At 42.5% G+C, this 23,507-nt stretch overlaps 1 protein-coding gene and 1 pseudogene across 1 annotated transcript; both read left to right on the top strand.

The window, feature by feature from the left end:
- Window positions 1–23,507, top strand: part of LOC116055644 — a 47,471-nt pseudogene that overhangs the window by 6,508 nt on the left and 17,456 nt on the right.
- On the top strand, window positions 16,945–18,393 carry LOC116055633 (ribonuclease inhibitor-like). Its single transcript, XM_031307654.2, has 2 exons — window positions 16,945–17,228; window positions 17,748–18,393. Exons 1-2 carry the CDS (start codon window positions 17,002–17,004, stop codon window positions 17,869–17,871), a joined length of 351 nt encoding a protein of 116 aa, XP_031163514.1. The 5' UTR covers window positions 16,945–17,001; the 3' UTR covers window positions 17,872–18,393.

The raw sequence follows: 23,507 nt of genomic DNA, 5'->3' as shown, positions 1-23,507 counted from the left end.
TCAATCTTTGGCCTGGGGTGTTCTGGTACCAAGTACACTTATGACCCCCTCTATGCTCAAAGATGGTGTTCCTTATGGCCAATCCATGACTAGCTCAGAGATCCAACAACAAAGCACCACTCATGTTCATATAAGGTAGTCTGCTCCTTTCAATCACTCCCCTCCAGGCTTCTCCATCATTGCCAATGTGAGCGTCGAAGTCTCCTAGCAGAATGATAAAGCCCCCAGTGAGTATCCTTTCCGGGACACCACCCAGAGACTCTGGGTGGTTGGCTGAGAATGTTTGGTGCATAATAACGGACAACTGCTCAGGTTCTTTCTATTGTTTCTCTGGGATGACTCACACTCAGGGGTGCAGGTTGATTGCTCATGAGAAACCAATGAGCTTGTTTGAGGTGTAAGTGGCTGTTTGTAGTATTATTGGGGCGTGGACAGACATGATGTGAGCTAATTCTTCCTTATTCCTCCACAGAGTGGACCAGGAGAACTTAGACGTTCCCAGTGGTCAGTGTGCCCAGCAGCATGAAACACACCTGGACTCCATATTTATGGTCTGTACTTGTACAACAACTACTTTTACATCTATTCTGTTCACAATCATCTCCATGCTGCACTTTTCAGACCAGTGGATTATCAGTCTGTCCAACATGGATCTGATGTTTGCTTCCATGATTTCAGTTTTATTGTGTCATTCATATAATCTTCTGTTCCAGCTGCTCGAGGAAGACATCGTCACTTTTGTGAAGAACGAGCTGAAGAAGATCCAGAAGCTTCTGAGTCCAGATTACCCAGAATGCTCAGAGAGTCAGAGGGAGGATGAGGATGAAGAGCAGAGGAGGAGCAGAGAGGCATTTATGAAGATCACACTGCACTTCTTGAGGAAAATGAAGCAGGACGAGCTGGCTGACCGTCTGCAGAACAGTAAGAGGATTTCTCTAAAGATTTAACATGCTGGACAATGGCACACTTACTATTATCTCAAAAGATAATATGTGTATGTGTATATTCTTTAGGGGAAGTAAAGTGTCTAATTTGTAAATCACTTACTGATGTTCTTTGTTATGTATTCATTCAGGAAGTCCTGCTGGAGTTTGTAAACGTAAACTCAAATCTAACCTAAACAAGAAGTTCCAGTGTGTGTTTGAGGGGATTGCTAAAGCAGGAAACCAAAACGTTCTGACTCAGATGTTCACAGAGATCTACATCACAAAAGGAGGGACTGCAGAGGTCAATACTGAACATGAGGTCAGACAGATTGAAGCAGCATCCAGGAAACCAGACAGACCAGAAACAATAATCAGACGAGAGGACATCTTTAAAACCCCACTTGGAAGAAATGAACCAATCAGAACAGTGATGACAAAGGGAGTGGCTGGCATCGGGAAAACAGTCTTAACACAGAAGTTCACTCTGGACTGGGATGAAGACAAAGCCAACCAGGATATCCAGTTCACATTTCCATTCACCTTCAGAGAGCTGAATGTGCTGAAAGGGAGAAAGTACAGCTTGGTGGAACTTGTTGATTACTTCTTTAGTGAAACCAAAGAAGCAGGAATCTGCAGGTTTGAAGATTTCTCGGTTGTGTTCATCTTTGACGGTCTGGATGAGTGTCGACTTCCTCTGGACTTCCTCAACACTAAAAGCCTGACTGATGTTACAGAGACCACCTCAGTGGATGTGCTGCTGACAAACCTCATCAGGGGGAATCTGCTTCCCTCTGCTCGCCTCTGGATAACCACACGACCTGCAGCAGCCAATCAGATCCCTCCTGAATTTGTTGACATGGTGACAGAGGTCAGAGGGTTCACCGACCCTCAGAAGGAGGAGTACTTCAGGAAGAGATTCAGTGATGAGGAGCAGGCCAACAGAATCATCTCCCACATCAAGACATCACGAACCCTCCACATCATGTGTCACATCCCGGTCTTCTGCTGGATCACTGCTACAGTTCTGGAGGACCTGTTGAAGACAGGAGAGGGAGGAGAGCTGCCCAAGACCCTGACTGATATGTACATCCACTTCCTGGTGGTTCAGTCCAAAGTGAAGAACATCAAGTATGATGGAGGAGCTGAGACAGATCCACACTGGAGTCCAGAAAGCAGGAAGATGATTGAGTCTCTGGGAAAACTGGCTTTTGAGCAGCTACAGAAAGGCAACCTGATCTTCTATGAATCAGACCTGACAGAGTGTGGCATCGATATCAGAGCAGCCTCAGTGTGCTCAGGAGTGTTCACGCAGATCTTTAAAGAGGAGAGAGGATTGTACCAGGACAAGGTGTTCTGCTTCGTCCATCTAAGCGTTCAGGAGTTTCTGGCTGCTCTTCATGTCCATCTGACACTCACCAACTCTGGAGTCAACCTGCTGTCAGAAGAACAAACAACATCAACACAGTTCTACCAGAGTGCCGTGGACAAGGCCTTATATAGTCCAAATGGACACCTGGACTTGTTCCTCCGCTTCCTCCTGGGTCTTTCACTGCAGACCAATCAGAATCTCCTACGAGGTCTGCTGACACAGACAGGAAGTAGCTCAGAGACCAATGAGGAAACAGTCAAGTACATCAAGAAGAAGATCAGTGAGAATCTGTCTGCAGAGAGAAGCATCAATCTGTTCCACTGTCTGAATGAACTGAATGATCGTTCTCTAGTGGAGCAGATCCAACAGTCCCTGAGTTCAGGACTTCTCTCCACTGATTATCTGTCTCCTGCTCAGTGGTCAGCTCTGGGCTTCATCTTACTGTCATCAGAAGAAGATCTGAATGTGTTTGACCTGAAGAAATACTCTGCTTCAGAGGAGGTTCTTCTGAGGCTGCTGCCAGTGGTCATAGCCTCCAACAAAGCTCTGTAAGTGGGATTTATTCATCAATAAATACTCTGATATCTTTCAACAGGAGTTAAATATAAATAACTTGTTTCCTTCCTGTTGTCTCTCCAGACTGAGTGGCTGTAACCTGTCAGAGAGAAGCTGTGAAGCTCTGTCCTCAGTTCTCAGCTCCCAGTCATCTAGTCTGAGAGAGCTGGACTTGAGTAACAACAACCTGCAGGATTCATTGTTTTCATTTATAATCACACGTCATAAAGCATGAAATATGAACTGTGGCTGAGACCTAGAAATCCTTTATATTTTAATATGTGACTTTGATTCCTGATCGTCTTGATTAGTTATCTACAACTTGTTAGGAATAAAACAAAGGATTTAAACTGAAAAGGGATTTAATATACTAAATATACCAAAAGTCTAGACTCAACATTTAAACACAAATGTTATCGGTCTTGTTTCCTGTTGTCTCTCCAGACTGAGTGGCTGTAAGCTGTCAGAGAGAAGCTGTGAAGCTCTGTCCTCAGTTCTCAGCTCTCAGTCCTCTAGTCTGAGAGAGCTGGACCTGAGTAACAATAACCTGCCGGATTCAGGAGGGAAGCTGATCTCTGTTGGACTGAAGAGTCCACACTGCACACTGGAGACTCTCAGGTCAGGATTCATTAACCCATTCAACTGATGACCATTTAAACTCTGATTAACTTCAGTTGATTCAAAACACACATGGCTTTTGCATTCATGTTGTTGCATTTGTTTTTATGTTGAACCATCTTGGCCACTGTAAAAATGTACCTGAACAAAACACATAGCTCCACGTGATCACAGAGGGTTCCTGTGTGTTGTTCTGTGTGTTTGCAGTCTTTCAGGCTGTCTGATCTCAGAGGAAGGCTGTTCTTCTCTGGTCTCAGCTCTGAGCTCCAACCCCTCCCATCTGAGAGAGCTGGACCTGAGCTACAGGAGACTCAGGAGTGAAGCTACTGTCAGCGGGACTGGAGGATCCTCTCTGGAGACTGGACACTCTCAGGTACAAACACTGCTGAACAAAAAGGAGATATTTGTGTAGGAAGTCTCCAAGGAGATCATCTATAGGAATCAAAATAACTCCCTATTGTTAATATTCTATGCAGTTTAGACAAATATCTGCATTGTAAAGAAACTGTCATTTTGAGAAAAATCCCAGTGATCAAATTATTACCAGGATATCTTTCATCTCTACAGAGATAGATCCAGTACAGGTTTAGCCTAGCTCAACAGAAACCAATGTGCTTTCTATGCTGTGACAAGAGTGTGTGAATGAGTGTGATCAACACTGATGTCTGGACTAATCACTTTATAAAGTGACTCTTGTGCTGGGAGAGCACAGTCACTGGAATAGGAGCTAAAAAGTCTCAAACATCCGTGGTGCGAATACAACAAAAAGTTGACTTCTTAGAAACTATAAAAGTTCCTCTGGTCTCAAAGCATCTAATATGTGTGTGTGAGAGTGATTGAATGTCCATGTATCCATGCTGCTCTGACCCCCCTCCTCCTTTCAGGGTGGAGCCTGCTGGAGTCAGATGGTTGACACCAGGTCTGAGGAAGTGTAAGTGTGTATTTAATTTCGTTCATCAAACTGTGACATCATTCATTCAAACCTCTGAAGTCATCACGACGACTTGACCGTGGTCAGCCTCTGACTTTACCGTAATATTACATCTACAACAACATTCCTGACTTTACCTGGAGCTTTCAAACCGAAAGTCTGTTTCTCTCTGCCGTTGTATGTCACAGCCTAACGTTTAACTGACATTAGCTAACCTTAGCGCTTGTTTTAGCAGACCTCTATTACTTAAGTTAAGTTAACTTTAACCAGCCCGCTTCTTTCTGAAAAACAACAACGGCAAAAAGAAACAGACTAACTAAACATGCTTGCTGACTTGGAGTTCTGGATGAACTCATGGAAGACATTATCGTACGCTGGCTGTGTGGTGAAGCAAATCTACCAGCCACTTGCATATTTTACCAGCATTTGGCTAGCAGAAGGTGTTAACTTTGGATTCTGATTCAAGCCAATCAGCAACAGGCAGCAGCAGTTGATGGTGGAGGGGGACGGGGGAGGCATTGTATGAAAGTGCCGGCCGGCCAGTACTTATCTGTCCGTGAATCTGGGGGGCAGAGCTTCTGAAGGGGGTTGTAACTGTTTGCCAGTTGAATTCAAATATCAACAATCTTTGCGCAGCATTGCTTACTGCACCTTTAATAACTGCAGCTTCGGGGCGCCCTGGTAGCTCACCTGGTTGAGTGTTCACCCAATATACAAACCCCAATTCCAATGAAGTTGGGACATTGTGCAAAACGTAAATACAAACAGAATACAATGATTTGCAAATCCTTTTCAACCTATATTCAATTGCATACACTACAAGAAATGTAATCTTCAAACTGGGTGTTTCTGGGATTTGTTGATAAATGGCTTTGGCTTTGCATGGTAGAGTTTTAACTTGCACTTGTAGATTTAGCGACAAACTGTGTTAACTGACAATGGTTTTCCAAAGTGTTCCTGAGCACACGTAGTAATATCCTTTACAGAATGATGTCGGTTTTTAATGCAGTGCCATCTGAGGGATCGAATGTCACGGGCATTCAATGTTGGTTTTCAGCCTTGTCGCTTACCTGCAGAGATTTCTCAAGGTTCTCTGGATCTTTTGATGATATTATGGACTGTAGATGATGAAATCCCTAAATTCCTTGCAGTTGTTGAGAAACATTCTTAAACTGCTGGACCTGCTCACGCAGTTGTTCACAAAGTGGTGAACCTCGCCCTATCTTTGCTTGTGAACGACTGAGCCTTTTGGGGATGCTCCTTTTTTACCCAACCATGACCAATTAACCTGTTCACCTGTGGAATGTTTCCAACTAGGTGTTTTTTGAGCATTCCTCAACTTTCCCAGTCTGTTGTTGACCCTGTCCCACCTTTTTTGGAATGTGTTGCAGGCATCAGATTGAAAATGAGTGAAAATTTGCTAAAAAGCAATAAAGTTTATCAGTTTGAACATTAAAAATCTTGTCTTTGTATTGTATTCAGTTGAATATACTGAAGGTTAAAAATGATTTTCAAATCATTGTATTCTGTTTATGTACATTTTACACAACGTCCCAACTTCATTGGAATAAGGCTCAGATCTTACCGCAGCGGCCCAGTGTTCCACTCTGACCCATTGCTGCATGCCATTCCCTCACTTTCTCTCTCCCCTTTCCTGTCTTCAGTTGTCATATCAAATAAAGGACAAAAATGCCCCAAAAGTTATAAAATAAATAACTGCAGATGTGTTGTGTCTCATTCTCTCCGTCAGATTTCTGTGAACTCACACTCGACACAAACACAGTGCACAGAAACCTCAAACTGTCTGACAACAACAGGAAGGTGACATTTGTGATGGAGGAGCAGCCATATCCTGATCATCCAGAGAGGTTTGACTCCTGGTGTCAGCTGCTGTGTAGAGATGGTCTGACTGGTCGCTGTTACTGGGAGGTTGAGAAGAGAGGAGGGGTTAATATATCAATGAGTTACAGAGGAATCAGCAGGAGAGGATACAGTGATGACTGTTTGTTTGGATCTAATGATCAGTCCTGGAGTCTGATCTGCTCTGATGGTGTTTACTCTGTCTGTCACAATAACAGAAAAACAGGCCTCCGCCTATCCTCCTCCTCTGTCTCTGGTAGAGTAGCAGTGTATGTGGACTGTCATGCTGGCTCTCTGTCCTTCTACACAGTCTCCTCTGACTCACTGATCCACCTCTACACCTTCAACACCACATTCACTCAACCTCTTTATCCTGGGTTTATGGTCTGGTCTGGTTCCTCAGTGTCTCTGTGTTCTGTGTAGGACGGAGAGTCTCCTCCTGTTTCTCACTGCTGATCAGTTGAGTCTGTACAGGATCACACTTACAGAAATATTTCAGGTTATTGTTATGAACTAATGAATGAACTTTGTATAAAATTATTCAGAATGATTGAACAGATTCCTCGTGAACATTGTAAACTCTTCCACTTCCAGTCCTTTAAAGATGGAAGGTGTGATCATGAAACATTTCTACTGATTGATGATTCAGTTTTGGGATGCCATTATTTACCGCTATGTATTACTCTGAACCCTCTGAAATTTACACTGTAAACCCTAAATCTTTTACATTTTTTAAAGTGTATTCCCTGAAATTGTTTAGATTTTCACAGTTTAATCCCTGAATTCCTTTGTCTCAGAGGTAGATCAGGCTTGGAATTTTGCGTGTAGGCCTGATCTCTTTGTCTGAGAAGGGAGCCCAGGCCGTCTGTATGTCTCAGAGGCCTTTATTTAAAAGACCATGTTTAACCCCCTGCTGATTTGATACTAAAATAAATAAATTGAATTGGTCGGTCCTAACACTGTACAGGATCACACTTACAGAAATATTTCATGTTATTGTTATGAACTAATGAATGAACTTTGTATAAAATAATCCAGGATGATTGAACAGATTCCTGGTGAACATTGTAAACTTCTTCCACTTCCAGTCCTTTAAAGATGGAAGCTGTGATCACGAAATTGTAGAAATGCCGTTGACTTGTGTCATGTTTTGTTTTGAATTCTGTCTCTTTCCACAATAAAAGCATAACGTTACTGTGATGTGTTTGTGGTCTCTCTAAGGTAAATACTACTGATATGATTCAGTTTTGGGATGCCATTATTTACCTAAATGTATTACTCTGACTCTCTGAAATTTACACTGTAAACCCTAAATCTTTTACATTTTTTTAAAGTATATTCCCTGAAATTGTTTTGACTTTTTACAGTGTTTCCCAGAATTGTTTTGGACAAAAACTCAAGATTTTAATAACTTTTCATTGTGTTTAGATTGCCCAATACAAACCTGAAGTCGTGGGTTACATCTGTCGGAGTTAGTTATAAGACGACACCTTGAAATGGCGAAAAAATAAAATAAATTCAAAGTGGGGGACTTCCTGTTGGGTTTAGGATAAACCTGCAAGAGGCTTTTGTTGCACGTCTGGAGTCGTTACATAAACCTAAATCAATTTACATTCATCTATGTCAAATCTAATGTTGGGGGCTTTCAATTAATTATTTTCTGAGATGTAGTTAAGGACAAAATATTTAAATAGTTCAATCAAACCTTTATAAGTTCCCAGAGTTCTGGTGCCTGGTGTCATAGCGCCCTCTGGTGGACATCAGCAGGAACTACAAGCAGAGCAGCACAAAACATTCACACATTAAAACACGTTTAGAGTTATTTTAATTTGAATGTTTGAATCTTATATGCTGACCCTACTTTTTATTACATATTATGCATTAATTGTATATGTTCAGCTTGTGTAATGAGTAGTCAGTGTCTACAGTCTAAGTCTTTCAGTCAGTAACGGAGCATCGACACAGCTGTCCAAATGTCATTTTATTGTGAAAATCTGCTCCTGTTGCAGCCCTTCCTGCCTGCTTCCTGACAGGTAGAGCTGGGACTCATTCCAGGGAACAGCTCACCTGTGTCAGAGATTTCTCTCCAGGTGGAGAGTGACCCTCTTCTTCATCAACTCTTCTTCATCAACTCTTTGGACTGTTTGAAGAAACTGTAAGTTGCTGTTTGATACTTTAACAACACGTTAGTCTTTGGTCTCTTCAGGGTTAGTTTGTGGCTCTGTAATGTTAAATGTAATGTTTCTACTTCACTTCTTATTTCCAGAGAAAGAGGGTGATTTTGATTTTGGTGATTTACTGGAATCAAACAGCTGATCTTTATTTCCTTTCTCCAGATGTCAGAAAACAAATGGTCGTCTCCATCAGAGTAAAGTGAGACACAACACAACTCTAATATTTCTGCTAAAAGGTTTAAGGCTCAACGTTCGGCTTTATTGCCATTATACAACACAATTGTCCAATACATAGGCTATTGGGATTGTGCAATATGTTAGTTGTGCAATACGTAGGCTATTGGGGATGGGCAATATGTTAGTTGTGCAATATTTTATTATGCAAGGGCTGTGCTACACTTATTGTGGAGAATGCAGCCAACAGGGTTGTTCAATTAAAGAGTTTCAATGAAAGGAGGAGTTAATGTGCTTACTATATAGGTACCTGTCTAATGTATATGGAAGCATGTTTGTGTTGCATGAGAGTATGTGTTGAAAGATGTTTATTTTCTGTATTTTGTGTTGTCTTTGTAAAGCTGAGGAATGAACAGAGTCCAAAACAAATTTCCCTTCAGGGACAATAAAGTATATCTTATCTTATAATCATAAAACTATATAAAACATAATATATTACACTCAGGATTGCCAACAACAGTCATAACACAGTACCTTTAATAGTGCCTACCTGCTTAGAGGGAGAAACATCCTCATCAAGTGTAGGTCTTGTGTCTGTCTCACAGTGCTGCTTCCTTCTGTCTGTGGTGTGTGGCGATCATATGACGGTCCATCACACTATTGCATTTAAAGGAAGAGTGTAATTAGACAACACTAGACAAAAGTGTGTGTGTGTGTGTGTGTGTGTGTGTGTGTGTGTGTGTGGGTGGGAGGGGGGGGCTGGGCTGGGCTGGGCTGCAGCCTCCTGGCTCTACCTAGTGGACTAATAGTAGAACTACAGCAGCTGATGATGCATTCAACTGACCGTGATCTGGAAGAGACAAGAAGAGCCAATGAGAAATTATGTTGCGTTTCCTCTGCAGAAAAAAGGCTGAGTCCGTTAGCATGGATCAGTGTGAAGACAGAGGAACCACTCTGAGTGGGGAACAGGACTGCCAGACCAAAGCTCAGAGGTGAGAGGACCATCTCTAACTGTACAGCACTCAGATCATTGCACCAACATTATTCACACCCAAACCTCTGGCTGTGTTGTGTTCTTAACAAATTGATTTGATCAGGATCCATCAGAGACCAGACTCTCCTGAACCAGCATCCAGCTGTGTGTCCTTCAAGAGTGACCAGTCTAAAGACCCACCGCTGTTGTTTAAAAATCAAGCTTCACCAACAGCAGAGTAAGTCAGCCTCAGTTACTTTAGCAGGGCAGCAATGTTACAAAAGAAATTTGAAAGACATCAATTAAACTAGAAATAATAGTAGTAACAGTGCAGGGCGTAGCAGGGCATAGCAGGGTGTTGAGCAGGACCACGGTGGCAGCTGCAACCATGATGTAGGTACCACCCCAAGGAAAACTGCGAGGCGAGAAAACATAAGGACTCCGGGGAATAAGCTCCCCAGAGCTAAGTTAGTAGCAGGCATTACTGGGACATGAATGAACAGAGATGGAAAGACAGAGGAACTCAGTGTGTCAATTGAAGTCCCCCGGCAGTCTAAATCTATAACAGCATTACTAAGAGCTGGTGCAACACAAACCTGAGTCAGTTCTATAAGGGTCAGTAGATTAATCTGATGACTATGAGGAGAAGCAGAGAGAGGGAGCATCGTGTCTGGAGCTATACACCCTCCCCACCGGTCTAGGTGAACTATGCCACTCCTCACTCCCTAACTATAAGCTTTATCAATGAGGAGAGTTTTAAGCTAAGAACAAGCTCCTGGCCCAATGTGGCCGCTGTGACCCCACCATAACATGGCCTCCAGTAATTTCCTTTCTCCAGCTGTCAGAAAACAAACCGTTGTCTCCACCAGTGTAAAGTCAGACACAACAGGAATCAATCAAGAATATACTGGAGTCCTGGAGTCTTTACAGTGTTCCTGGAAGCTTATACTTTCTACAGCAGCTTCTGTTTCTGAAGATTAAAAGGTAGATTTACCTCTCTGATGGTGTTCTTCTGTTTCTAACAGGACCATCCTGATGCTAGATGAATCTGAACCAGCACCCAGCTGTGTGTCCTTCAAGAGTGACCAGTCTAAGGACCCACCGCTGTGTTTTAAAAATCAAGCTTCTCCAACAGCAGAGTAAGTCAGCATCAATTACTTTATAAGGTCATCAATGTTACAAAAGACATTTGAAAGAATTCAATTCAACTAGAAATAATAGTAGTAGCTGTGCAGTGCCAAGCAGGGTGTTGAGGAAGTAGATTTACCTCTCTGATGGTCTTCCTCTCTTTCTAACAGGACCATCCTGATGCTGGACTCTGACGAATCTGAACCGCGACCCAGCTGTGTGTCCTTCAAGAGTGACTGGTCACATCAAGGCCTTATTGAATTTAAAAGAGAGCAACCCTCTGCTGCAAAGAGGTAAGCTGTTAATAAGATAATATTGATTCATGGTTTAACTGTTTATATTTATCATCTTTCTTCCTCACATACATTTATATTCTTACATCTGAAAGCTGTCCAGTTAAAAAAAAATCCTGCTGGACCTGCTTTGGTCCAATATTCTGTGCTGTTTTAGTCGAGTATTGACATTTTCATGCCTCTATGCAGGTGATAGCCGTGGATAGCAGCATTTTGTTTCAGGATGCCTTCAGGGAATTTCTTCAAATTTAGCACAAATGTCCACTTGGACTCAAGGATGAACTGATAAGATGTTGGCTTCTCACATTATCTCTAGACTGAGGAAGCTCATTTCAGCCACTTGTTATCTCATAGTATTAGTCACTACCCAAAGCTCATGAATACATACAAGGGTTTAAAGCGTATATCGATAAATCTAAAACTTAGCCGGTGTGGTACAACACCTTCATCACTGCTGATGCTGCACAAACCTCCTGCCTGTCCATGTCATGCTCAATTTCACCCTCAGATGTGAACAAGATCATGGGATACTTGAACTCCTTCGTTTAGAGACATAAATCACTCCCAACCCAGAGGGAGCAATCCACCATTTTCTGGCAGAGAACGAGGTGTTGATTCTGATCCCGCCTGCTTCACACTCCACATTATCTGCAAAGAACAGAAACACAATTCTGATGTCCTCAAACCGGACATTCTCCTCCCTATGGCTGCGCCTTGAGATCCTGTCCATGAATCGGTGAAAGGGCCAACCCTGGTCAACTGGTCCACTGTTCCACGGTCATGATGGAATTTTCTTCCAGATCTGAGGCTCAACAATTGGTTAGAGCCTTCTTTCTAGCACCCTGGAATCATCTTTCTTGGGAAGGCTGAGCTGTGTCTGTGATACCCCACTAATTGGACCCCAGCTTCCACTCCGCCTTGGGAACCAAATTGACATTTCTTATGGGATACACAGAAAATTCTTCTGCAGGTGGAAGTTGACAACCTCTCCGACAGGGGCCTCAGCCCAGTTCACCTTTAATATCAAACCTTTTGGTGTACCAGATTTCTCTGGCAGCCTCTGCTGCCATCTGATCCTACTCACCACCAGGTGGTGGTCAGTTAAAAGCTCTGCTACTCTCTTCACCTGACTGTCCAAGACATACGGCCGCAGACTGATGAAATTACCACAAAGTTGATCATCAATCTTTGGCCTGGGGTGTTCTGGTACCAAGTACACTTATGACCCCTTCTATGCTCAAAGATGGTGTTCCTTATGGCCAATCCATGACTAGTTCAAGTAGAGGTTCAACAACAACGCTCCACTCATGTTCAGATAAGGTAGCCTGCTCCTCTCGATTACTCCCCTCCAGGTTTCTCCATCATTGCCGATTTGAGCGTTGAAGTCTCCCAGTCAGTATTCTTTCCAGGGACACCACCCAGAGACCCCAACAAGGTTTGTATGAACTGCTGTTTGGTGCATAATCAGGGACAATAGCTCCGGTTCTTTCTATTGTTTCTCTGGGATGACTCCAACTCAGGGGTGCATGTCAGTGGCTCATGAGAAACCAGACATGATGTGAGCTAATTCTTCCTGATTCCTCCACAGAGTGGACCAGGAGAGCTCAGAGGTTCCCAGTGGTCAGTCTGCCCAGCAGCATCAAACACAGCTGGACTCTATATTTATGGTCTGTACTTGTACAACAACTAGTTTTACATTTAAACTTAGCACAAAAAGTAAGGAAATTTGTGTTTGGTAGATTATTTCTCTGTGGTAACAATGCTTTTTTGGCAATAAATATTATATTGTTAGAAAGCCTGTTTAGTTCTCTTTCAAATTGTTCCCCATTTGTAAGGAACATGCATTTGTGGGATGAGCAGCAACGCTGAGTATGTAGGTTGCATGAAAATCAGCTTGGGTGTGCTGTTCGTGCCAGAGTGGCCAACACAACCACATTAGCTGACTTGCGACAAATGCTGGTTGAAGAATGGGATGCCATCCCACAGCAGTGTGTGACCAGGCTGGTGAGCAGCATGAGGAGGAGGTGCCAGGCTGTTGTGGCTGTGTATGGTTCTTCCACACGCTGCTGAGGCTCCTGTTTGTGGAAATAATAAATTGTTAAATTGCCGATATGTCTTGTTTCTTCAAACTTCAATCATCCAATCCACCAAACACCAAACAAGTCAATGGAAGAATAAGCTGTTTGGCATTGGCAGAGAACATTTGGCAAATTCTTCATGGGCGCAACCCACATACTCAGCGTTGCTGCTCATCCCACAAATGCATGTTCCTTACAAATTTGAAAGACCAAAAACCATTTGAAAGGGAACTAAACAGGCTTTCCAATGGTATAAGATTTATTGCCAAAAAGCATTGTTACCGCGGGGAAATAATCTACTAAACACAAATTTTCTTACAAAGTTTATTCTGTTCACGATCATCTCCATGCTGCACTTTTTACACCAGTGAATTGTCCTTCCAACATGGACCTGATGTTTACATATCATATAATTTTCTGTTCCAGCTACTGGAGGAGAACATCATCTCTTTTGTGAAGAATGAGCTGAAGAAGATCCAGAAGGTCCTGAGTCCAGATTACCCAGAATGCTCAGAGAGTCAGAGGAAGGATGAGGATGAAGAGCAGAGGACAAGCAGAGAGGCATTTCTGAAGATCACACTGTACTTCCTGAGGAGAATGAAACAGGACAAGCTGGCTGACTATCTGCAGAGCAGTAAGAGGATTTCTCTAAAGATTTAACTTTCTGGACTAATGTCTGCTAATGTTTACTAATGTCTCAGAGAAGGGCCGAAATATGTTCCCGTTTACAAAATTAATTAATGAGCTTTTTTGTTGTGTGTTCATTCAGAAAGTCCAACAGTTTGTAAACGTAAACTCAAATCTCACCTAAACAAGAAGTTCCAGCGTGTGTTTGAGGGGATTGCTAAAGCAGGAAACCAAACCCTTCTGAATCAGATGTTCACACAGATCTATATCACAAAGGGAGGGACTGCAGAGGTCAATGATGAACATGAGGTCAGACAGATTGAAACAGCATCCAGGAAACCAGACAGACCAGAAACAATAATCAGACAAGAAGACATCTTTAAAACCCCACCTGGAAGAGATGAACCAATCAGAACAGTAATGACAAAGGGAGTGGCTGGCATCGGGAAAACAGTCTTAACACAGAAGTTCACTCTGGACTGGGCTGAAGACAAAGCCAACCAGGACATCCAGTTCACATTTCCATTCACTTTCAGAGAGCTGAATGTGCTGAAAGAGAGAAAATACAGCTTGGTGGAACTTGTTGATTACTTCTTTAGTGAAACCAAAGAAGCAGGAATCTGCAGGTTTGAAGAGTTCCAGGTTGTGTTCATCTTTGACGGTCTGGATGAGTGTCGACTTCCTCTGGACTTCCTCAACACTGAGATCATGACTGATGTTACAGAGTCCACTTCAGTGGGTGTGCTGCTGACAAACCTCATCAGGGGGAATCTGCTTCCCTCTGCTCGTCTCTGGATAACCACACGACCTGCAGCAGCCAATCAGATCCCTCCTGGGTGTGTTGACATGGTGACAGAGGTCAGAGGGTTCACTGACCCACAAAAGGAGGAGTACTTCAGGAAGAGATTCAGAGATGAGGAGCAGGCCAGCAGAATCATCTCCCACATCAAGACATCACGAAGCCTCCACATCATGTGCCACATCCCAGTCTTCTGCTGGATCACTGCTACAGTTCTGGAGGACAAGTTGAAGACCAGAGAGGGAGGAGAGCTGCCCAAGACCCTGACTGAGATGTACATCCACTTCCTGGTGGTTCAGTCCAAAGTGAAGAACATCAAGTATGATGGCGGAGCTGAGACAGATCCACACTGGAGTCCAGAGAGCAGGAAGATGATTGAGTCTCTGGGAAAACTGCCTCAGTGTGCTCTGGAGTGTTCACACAGATCTTTAAAGAGGAGAGAGGACTGTACCAGGACAAGGTGTTCTGCTTCGTCCATCTGAGTGTTCAGGAGTTTCTGGCTGCTCTTCATGTCCATCTGACATTCACCAACTCTGGAGTTAACCTGCTGTCGGAAGGACAAACATCAACAAGTTTCTACCAGAGTGCTGTGGACAAGGCCTTACAGAGTCCAAATGGACACCTGGACTTGTTCCTCCGCTTCCTCCTGGGTCTTTCACTGCAGAACAATCAGAATCTCCTACGAGGTCTGATGACACAGACAGGAAGTAGGTCAGAGACCAATCAGGAAACAGTCAAGTACATCAAGAAGAAGATCAGTGAGAATCTGTCTGCAGAGAGAAGCATCAATCTGTTCCACTGTCTGAATGAACTGAATGATCTTTCTCTAGTGGAGCAGATCCAACAGTCCCTGAGTTCAGGAAGTCTCTCCACAGGTAATCTGTCTCCTGCTCAGTGGTCAGCTCTGTGCTTCATCTTACTGTCATCAGAAAAAGATCTGGACGTGTTTGACCTGAAGAAATACTCTGCTTCAGAGGAGGCTCTTCTGAGGCTGCTGCCAGTGGTCAAAGCCTCCAACAAAGCTCTGTAAGTGTGATTTATTCATCATTAAATATTCTGATATCTTTCAACAGGAGTTACATATAAATATCTTGCTTCCTTCCTGTTGTCTCTGCAGACTGAGTGACTGTAATCTGTCAGAGAGAAGCTGTGAAGCTCTGTCCTCAGTTCTCAGCTCCCAGTCCTCTAGTCTACGAGAGCTGGACCTGAGTAACAACAACCTGCAGGATTCAGGAGCAAAGCTGATCTCTGATGGACTGAAGAGTCCACACTGCACACTAGAGACTCTCAGGTCAGGGCAATAATCTTTGAAAACACTGTATTGAAAAATACTTTGGAAACATTAAAAAAAATGAATGTTTCCAAAGTATTTTATTCTGATTTAGAATCACTTCATGAAGAATGAAATATGAACTGTGCCTGAGATCTATAAATAATTTATATTTTAATATCACGTGACTTTGATTACTGGATGTTTGTTTATTTCTGATTATACAACAAGTAGATCCGACCAGACAATCTGATTGGTCAACTAGACATTTACAACATACTCAAATCAGCATGACAGCACACCCAGAGCCATTTGAGCACACCTGGTGCATCACACAAAATATTACTCCACCATTTCCATGGCAACATTGTAACTTTCAGGGCTGAATCAAAAAAACGGTAACGTTAGCCTACAACATTAATACAATGGATCGTTTTGTTGTTAATTTTGATTTATATGGTGGATTTAGTTTTGATGAATGGTTGGAAGAGGATGATAAGTGAATCATTGGATGAAATGACATTTTTACAACACTGGAGTTAACTGTTACTGGAATAGTTTGGATAACATCAGCTGTTTGGATCACATTAGCTGTTGGGATTACATCAACTGTTGGGAACAAATGAGCTGTTGGGATCACATGAGCTGTTGGGATCACATCAGCTGTGTGGATCACATTAGCGGTTTGGATCACATCAGCTGTGCCACTGACTCGTCAATACTGAAGTTTGCAACGTATAGTAGCTAAATCTACATCTAAATCTACATCTTTTTACTCCGCATTCAGTCAATTGGTTATCATGTTTCCAACTTGTTTAGAGAATGGATTTTATATTTTCTATCACCAAAAGTCCAGACTTAACATTTAAACACTTATGTTATCTGTCTTGTTTCCTGTTGTCTCTCCAGACTGAGTGGCTGTAATCTGTCAGAGAGAAGCTGTGAAGCTCTGTCCTCTGTTCTCAGCTCCCAGTCCTCTAGTCTGAGAGAGCTGGACCTGAGTAACAACAACCTGCAGGATTTAGGAGGGAAGCTGATCTCTGTTGGACTGAAGAGTCAACACTGCACAATGGAGACTCTCAGGTCAGGATTCATCAACCCATTCAACTGAACTCTGATTAATTTCAGTTGATTCAAAACACGAATGGCTTTTGCATTCATGTTATTGCATTTGTCTTTGTGTTAAACTGTCGCAGCCACTTTAAAATCTTACCCGAACCAAACACATGGCTCCACGTGTTGACAGAGGGTTCCTGTGTGTTGTTCTGTGTGTTTGCAGTCTGTCAGGCTGTCTGATCTCAGAGGAAGGCTGTTCTTCTCTGGTCTCGGCTCTGAGCTCCAACCTCTCCCATCTGAGAGAGCTGGACCTGAGCTACAATCATCCAGGAGACTCAGGAGCAAAGCTACTGTCAGCAGGACTGAAGGATCCTCTCTGGAGACTGGACACTCTCAGGTACAAACACTGATGAACAAAGAGGAGATATTAATGTAGAAGTCTCCAAGGAGATCATCTATAAGAATCAAAATAACTCCCTATTGTTAATATTCTATGTAGTTTGGACAAAACTCTGCATGGTAAAGAAACTGTCATTTTGAGAAATATCCCGTTGATCAAATTATTACCAGGATATCTTTCATCTCTACGGAGTTCCAGTATATGTTTAGCCAAGCTTAGCACAAACCAATGTGCTTTCTATGCTGTGACAAGAGTGTGTGAATGAATGTGATCAATCAGAGACGTAGACTGACGTCTGGACCAATCACTGTATAAAGTGCCTCTTGTGCTGGGAGAGCACAGTCACTGGAACAGGAGCTAAAAAGTCTCTCAAAACACCTGCGGTGCGAACACAAAAAAAAGTTGGGTTCTTTGAACTATAAAAGTTCCTCCGGTCTGAAAATGTCTAATATGTGTGTGTGAAGGTGATTTAATGTCCATGTTTCCATGCTGCTCTGACCCCCCTCCTCCTTTCAGGGTGGAGCCTGCTGGAGTCAGATGGTTGACACCAGGTCTGAGGAAGTGTAAGTGTGTTTTTAATTTCATTCATCAAACTGTGACATCACTCATTCAAACCTCTGAAGTCATCACGACGGCTTGACCACAGTCAGCCTATGGCTTTACCGTAATGTTACATCTACAACAACCACGTTCCCGACTTTTCCTGGAGCTCACAAACCAAAAGTAAAGTCAGTTTCTCTCTGCCACTGTCTGTCACAGCCTAATGTTTAACTGACATTAGTTAACCTTAGCACTTGTTTTAGCAGACCTCTATGACTTCAGTTAACTTAACTTTAACCAGCCCGGTTCTTTCTGAAAAACAACGGCAAATAAACACAGACTAAAACTAAACATGCTTGCTGACTGGGAGTTCTGGATGAACTCATGGAAGACATTACCCTACACAGGCTGTGTGGTGAAGCAAATCGTCCAGCCACTTGCATATTTTACCAGCATTTGGATAGTAGAAGGTGCTAGTTGGTTGAGCGTTCGCCCGATATATACAAACCCCAAATCCAATGAAGTTGGGACGTTGTGCAAAACGTAAATAAAAACAGAATACAATTAATTGGGGTTTGTACTAAGACTCAGTTCTTACCACAGCGGCCTAGTGTTCCAGTCTGACCAGTTGCTGCATGTCATTCCCTCGCTTTCTCCCTCCCCTTTCCCTATCTTCAGTTGTCATATCAAATAAAGGCCAAAAATTCCCCAAAAGTAATAAAATAATAAAATACATAACTACAGCTGTGTTGTGTCTCGTTCTCTCCATCAGATTCCTGTGAACTCACACTCGACACAAACACAGTGAACAGAAGACTCAAACTGTTTGACAGGAAGGTGACACAAGTGGAGGAGGATCAACCATATCCTGATCATCCAGAGAGGTTTGACTCCGGGTATCCTCAGCTGCTGTGTAGAGATGGTCTGACTGGTCGCTGTTACTGGGAGGTCGAGAGGAGAGGAGATGTTAATATATCAGTGAGTTACAGAGGAATCGGCAGAGATGACTGTTTGTTTGGAGAAAATTATCAGTCCTGGAGTCTGTTCTGCTCTGATGATGGTTACTCTGTCTGTCACAATAAGAGAATAACATCCATCTCCTCCTCCTCTGTCTCTGGTAGAGTAGCAGTGTATGTGGACTGTCCTGCTGGCTCTCTGTCCTTCTACACAGTCTCCTCTGACTCACTGATCCACCTCCACACCTTCAACACCACATTCACTCAACCTCTTTATCCTGGATTTGGATTCTGGTCTCCTGTGTCTGGGTTCTGGCCCAGGTCTTCTGGTTCCTCAGTGTCTCTGTGTTCTGTGTAGGATGGAGAGTCTCCTCCTGTTTCTCACTGCTGATCAGTTGAGTCTGTACTGGATCACACTTACAGACAAATTTCAGTTTATTGTTATAAACTAATGAATGAACTTTGTATAAAATAATTCAGAATGATTAAACAGATTTATCAGGAACATTGTTAACTTCTTCCACTTCCAGTCCTTTGAAGATGGAAGCTGTGATCATGAAATTGTAGAAATGCCGATGACTTGTGTCATGTTTTGTTTTGAGTTCTGTCTTTTTTCACAATAAAAGCATAAAGTTACTATGATGTGTTTGTGGTCTCTCTAAGGTAATTACTACTTATATGATTCAATTTTGGGAAGCCATTATTTACCTAAATGTATTACTCTGAACCCTCTGAAATGTACACTGTAAACCCTAAATCTTTAAAAATTTTAAACTGTAATACCTGAATTTCTTTGGACAAAAACTCAAGCTTTTAATAACTTTTCATCGTGTTTAGATTGCCCGATACAAAACTGAAGTCGTTGGTTACAACCGTAGGAGTTCGTTACACTACGACGCCTTCAAATGGCGGAAAAAGAAAATTACATACAAAATGGGGGACTTCCTGTTGGGTTTAGGATAAACCTGCAAGAGGTTTTCGTTGCACATCTACAGTTGTTACACAAACCTAAACCAATTTACATTCATCTATCTCAAATCTAATGTTGGGGGCTTTCAATTAATTATTTTCTGAGATGTAGTTTAGGACAAAATATTTTATTTTATTTTTATTTATTTAACCTTTATTTAACCAGGTAGGCCGTTGAGATCAGGTTCTCATTTGCAACATCGACCTGGCCAAGAAAAGCATAGGCGTGCAAGACAACAAATAGTTTCACATTCAATACAGTACAAGAACACAAAATACAATATGCTACATAAAGTGCAGAATAAGTGGGCAATTACAAATGCCGGCACGTAGTGAGGTGCAAGTAAGTATGCAATATACATGAACAGAGAGTCTATATCACTGCTGAGATGTTGTAATGAGTCAATAAACAGTCTAGAGGTCTAGTTAGTGAAGTAGATCAGTTATAACACAATGTATATGAATAGACAGTCTAGATAAATGCTGGATGTAGAGAAGAGACAATATACAGTTAGTGCAAATGGTGGTCTAGGTAGTTATGTATATCAGTAATAATACAATATGCAAGAATAGACAGACTATATGAATGCTGAAATGTAGTAAAGAGTCAATATAGTCAATATACAGTTAGTGCAGATTGTGGTCTAGATAGGGAAGTAGATCAATAGATGTGCAAAAATTGTGTGACCACAAAGGTGGGAAAAAATAACGGTTAAGGGCAGGTGAATTGTGCAAATTAGCGTAAACAGATATGATAGTGCAGTGCAGGTGAAGATGTGCATCTGTGCAACTATGCAATGGGCATGACAGAGATAATGGGATAAGGGTGTGCAAAAACAGAGCATAAATGATGGATAACAGTTAGCACGTACAGTGATCAGACAGGAGCTCAGACAGACATGCTCTGAAGGCAGTTAGTGGGATAAGGGTTTTGAGGTTCAGGGTTTTTTGTAGTTCATTCCAATCATTAGCAGCTAAGAACTGGAAGGAGTGGCAGCCAAAAGGAGGTGTGGGCTTTTGGGGTGAGAAAGAGATGTATCTGCTTGAGCGAAGGCTGCGGGTGGGTAAAGCTATAGTGACCAGTGAGCATATGTACAGCCGGGCTTTGCCTAGCAAGGATTTGTAAATGAGTTGATACCAGTGAGTTAGGCGTCAGGTGTGTAACGAGGGCCAGCCAATTAAAGCATAGAGGTTGTAGCGGTGGGTGTTATAAGGGGCTCTGGTCACAAAACATATGGCACTGTGGTAGACAACATCCAGTTTTTTCAGGAGAGAGTTTGAGGCAGTTCTGTATATGACATCACTGAAATCTAGAAATAGTTCAATCAAACCTTTTTAAGTTCCCGGATTTCTGGTGTCTGGTGTCATGGCGCCCTCTGGTGGACATCAGCAGGAACTACAAGCAGAGCTCCATAAAACATATTCACACATTAAAACTAGGGCTGTCAAAATTAACACGTTCATTTTTACGTTCATTTTTAAATATTTAACTTGTTAAAAAAAAATAACGAAATTAACGCAGCTGTGTTTGTTTACTTCATGTGGCAGCTGACCTATGACCTACATGGTGCCACCCACCAAACCGTATACGACGTGTGGCGCTAAACCATTAGCCATCCTGGATCAAGATGGATAGGGAGGGAGTTTTGGGTGGACAATTTCACTGCGCACTTTGCAAGGCCGAATTTAATTATCATAGAAGTAATTTGTCTTTGAAATATCACCTCAAAGCAAAACACCCTACCCTAACTATATCTACAGGGCTTTGCCAGGGCTTTGCCATTCTACACACTCTAAGAGTGTGGTACTCGTGGCCGAATAAAGAAGCCTGTAAGTGAGAACTAACTAATGTTTTGGCTAACTGGATAGCTAAAAACTGCCGCCTAATTAGCATAGTAGAAGACGATGGACTGAGGGAAGTCATTCAAATTGCATCGGGAGACACCTCTTATAATCTACCTTCAAGAGGAACCATCGTGTCAAGAATACACACTTTGTATGAAAGCGAGAGGGCACACAAGATGAACATGCTTGAGCAAGCAAAGAATGTCGCGCTTACAGGTGACCATTGGACTTCTGTGAACAATGACTCCTGGTGGTGGCAGAGAGGCCTACACAACAAACACCTTCAGAGATAACAGAGAAACAGCTGAACAGATGAATAGGAAGAATCCACAGAACAAACTATGGACCGCTACAAAGCAGAGCCCAAAATGGACATAGAGGGGTGTCCACTACAGTGGTGGTCAAAGAGAGAAGGAGCACATGCCAGGCTGGCACGCATTGCACGCAAGTACCTGTCAACCCCTGCAATCACAGTGCCTTGTTAGGGGTCCAAGCCCGAGTCTGTAAGAACGGGCAATAGCAAAGCTATGCCGTTTGTACAGCAGGGCTGTAGAACCCTATTGTTTTTCTACTGATTAATCACACATTATTTTTATTTTTCTTCTCCGCCTAAAACTCAGACTACAGCCTAAACCGTACATGGTGGGGGGTTGCCATTTTCAGGACTAGTCTGAAACTCCGCAAGGACCTCATGCACAACAGTTGACCCACTTCCACCACTAGGTGGCGCTATAGCAGAAAAAACGCGATTGGCCCTATAACTCCCACACCATACACCAGACATTCAAAAACCATACATGCACGCGTTCCCTGGATCCAACTGAATCACGTGATATAGGCCACGCCCATTTCCGCCTAAACTTTTATGCGTGAAAAATCACGATTTATCAAAAACCTACTTTTTCGAACTCCTCCATGACCGTGCGACCGATCGGCACGAAATTTGGCAGGTAGCATCTCCAGAAGGGCCTGACAAAAAGTTAATAGAAATTATTTTGATTGATAAAAAATTTATGAAAAATGATAAAAATTGCGTATATTACATACAAATAAATTTGTGTAGCTAACTATGAAAACAGCAATTTTAGCATATTTCAGCCAAAATAAATGCTATCAACGCCAAACTTTAGATTCATTTTTGTCGTGACCCTCTGGAGGTCACTCACGCGTTTTACGAAAATTGGTCACTAGGGGGCGCTACAAGTACAAAAAGTTTATATCTGATGAACCACTCATCCTATTTTTACAAAATGTGTTGGGTACCATCTAGGGCCAATCCTGAGGCCTACCCTAGAGTGGGGTACTGAGGGGTCAAAGTGGGCGTGGCCTATGGGACCCAAGTCTAAATTTAATACTTACACTAACGTGAACAACTTTAAATTTACAAGGTAGATAGACAATGGGTCATGGACCACACCTACCAAAAATTACACATGTGGACCACTAGGTGGTGCTATAATGTTCTTTTGCTTTTAACTCCCACATTACACATCACACATTAGAAATTCTTATATCCACGTCTTCCTTGAATCAAGCTGAATCACATGATATAGGCCACGCCCATTTCCGCTTACATTTTTTTCCGCAATATCGCGCAATGCGCAAAACCAACTTTTCCGAACTCGTCCTAGGCCGTGCGATGGATTAGCATGAAACTTGATACATAGCATCTCCAGATGGACGTGACCAAAAGTTACTCAAGGAATTTTGCTACGTTAAAGATGAACTGAACTGGAATTTGAGTAAAGGTGATATAACAGATGTATTTTATTTCTTCTCATTGGTACAATGATTAAAATTGCTGAATTTGTTAAAAGGGATAAAATAGTACATTGAAAGTGTTGTTGTTGTTACACGGGCGCCGTCATGTTGGAATTCCACAATCAGCTACGTCACTGGCATGGTAAGCAGCCATGGAATGTAAACAGTCTGAGGCTAACGGACATGGCTGAGGAAACGGAAACCA

Source organism: Sander lucioperca, chromosome 24 (assembly GCF_008315115.2).
Source record: "Sander lucioperca isolate FBNREF2018 chromosome 24, SLUC_FBN_1.2, whole genome shotgun sequence".
NCBI classification, from domain to species: Eukaryota; Metazoa; Chordata; class Actinopteri; order Perciformes; family Percidae; genus Sander; species Sander lucioperca.
Note: the sequence above shows the minus strand (reverse complement) of the source record. Positions and strands in the feature narration are given on the sequence as shown.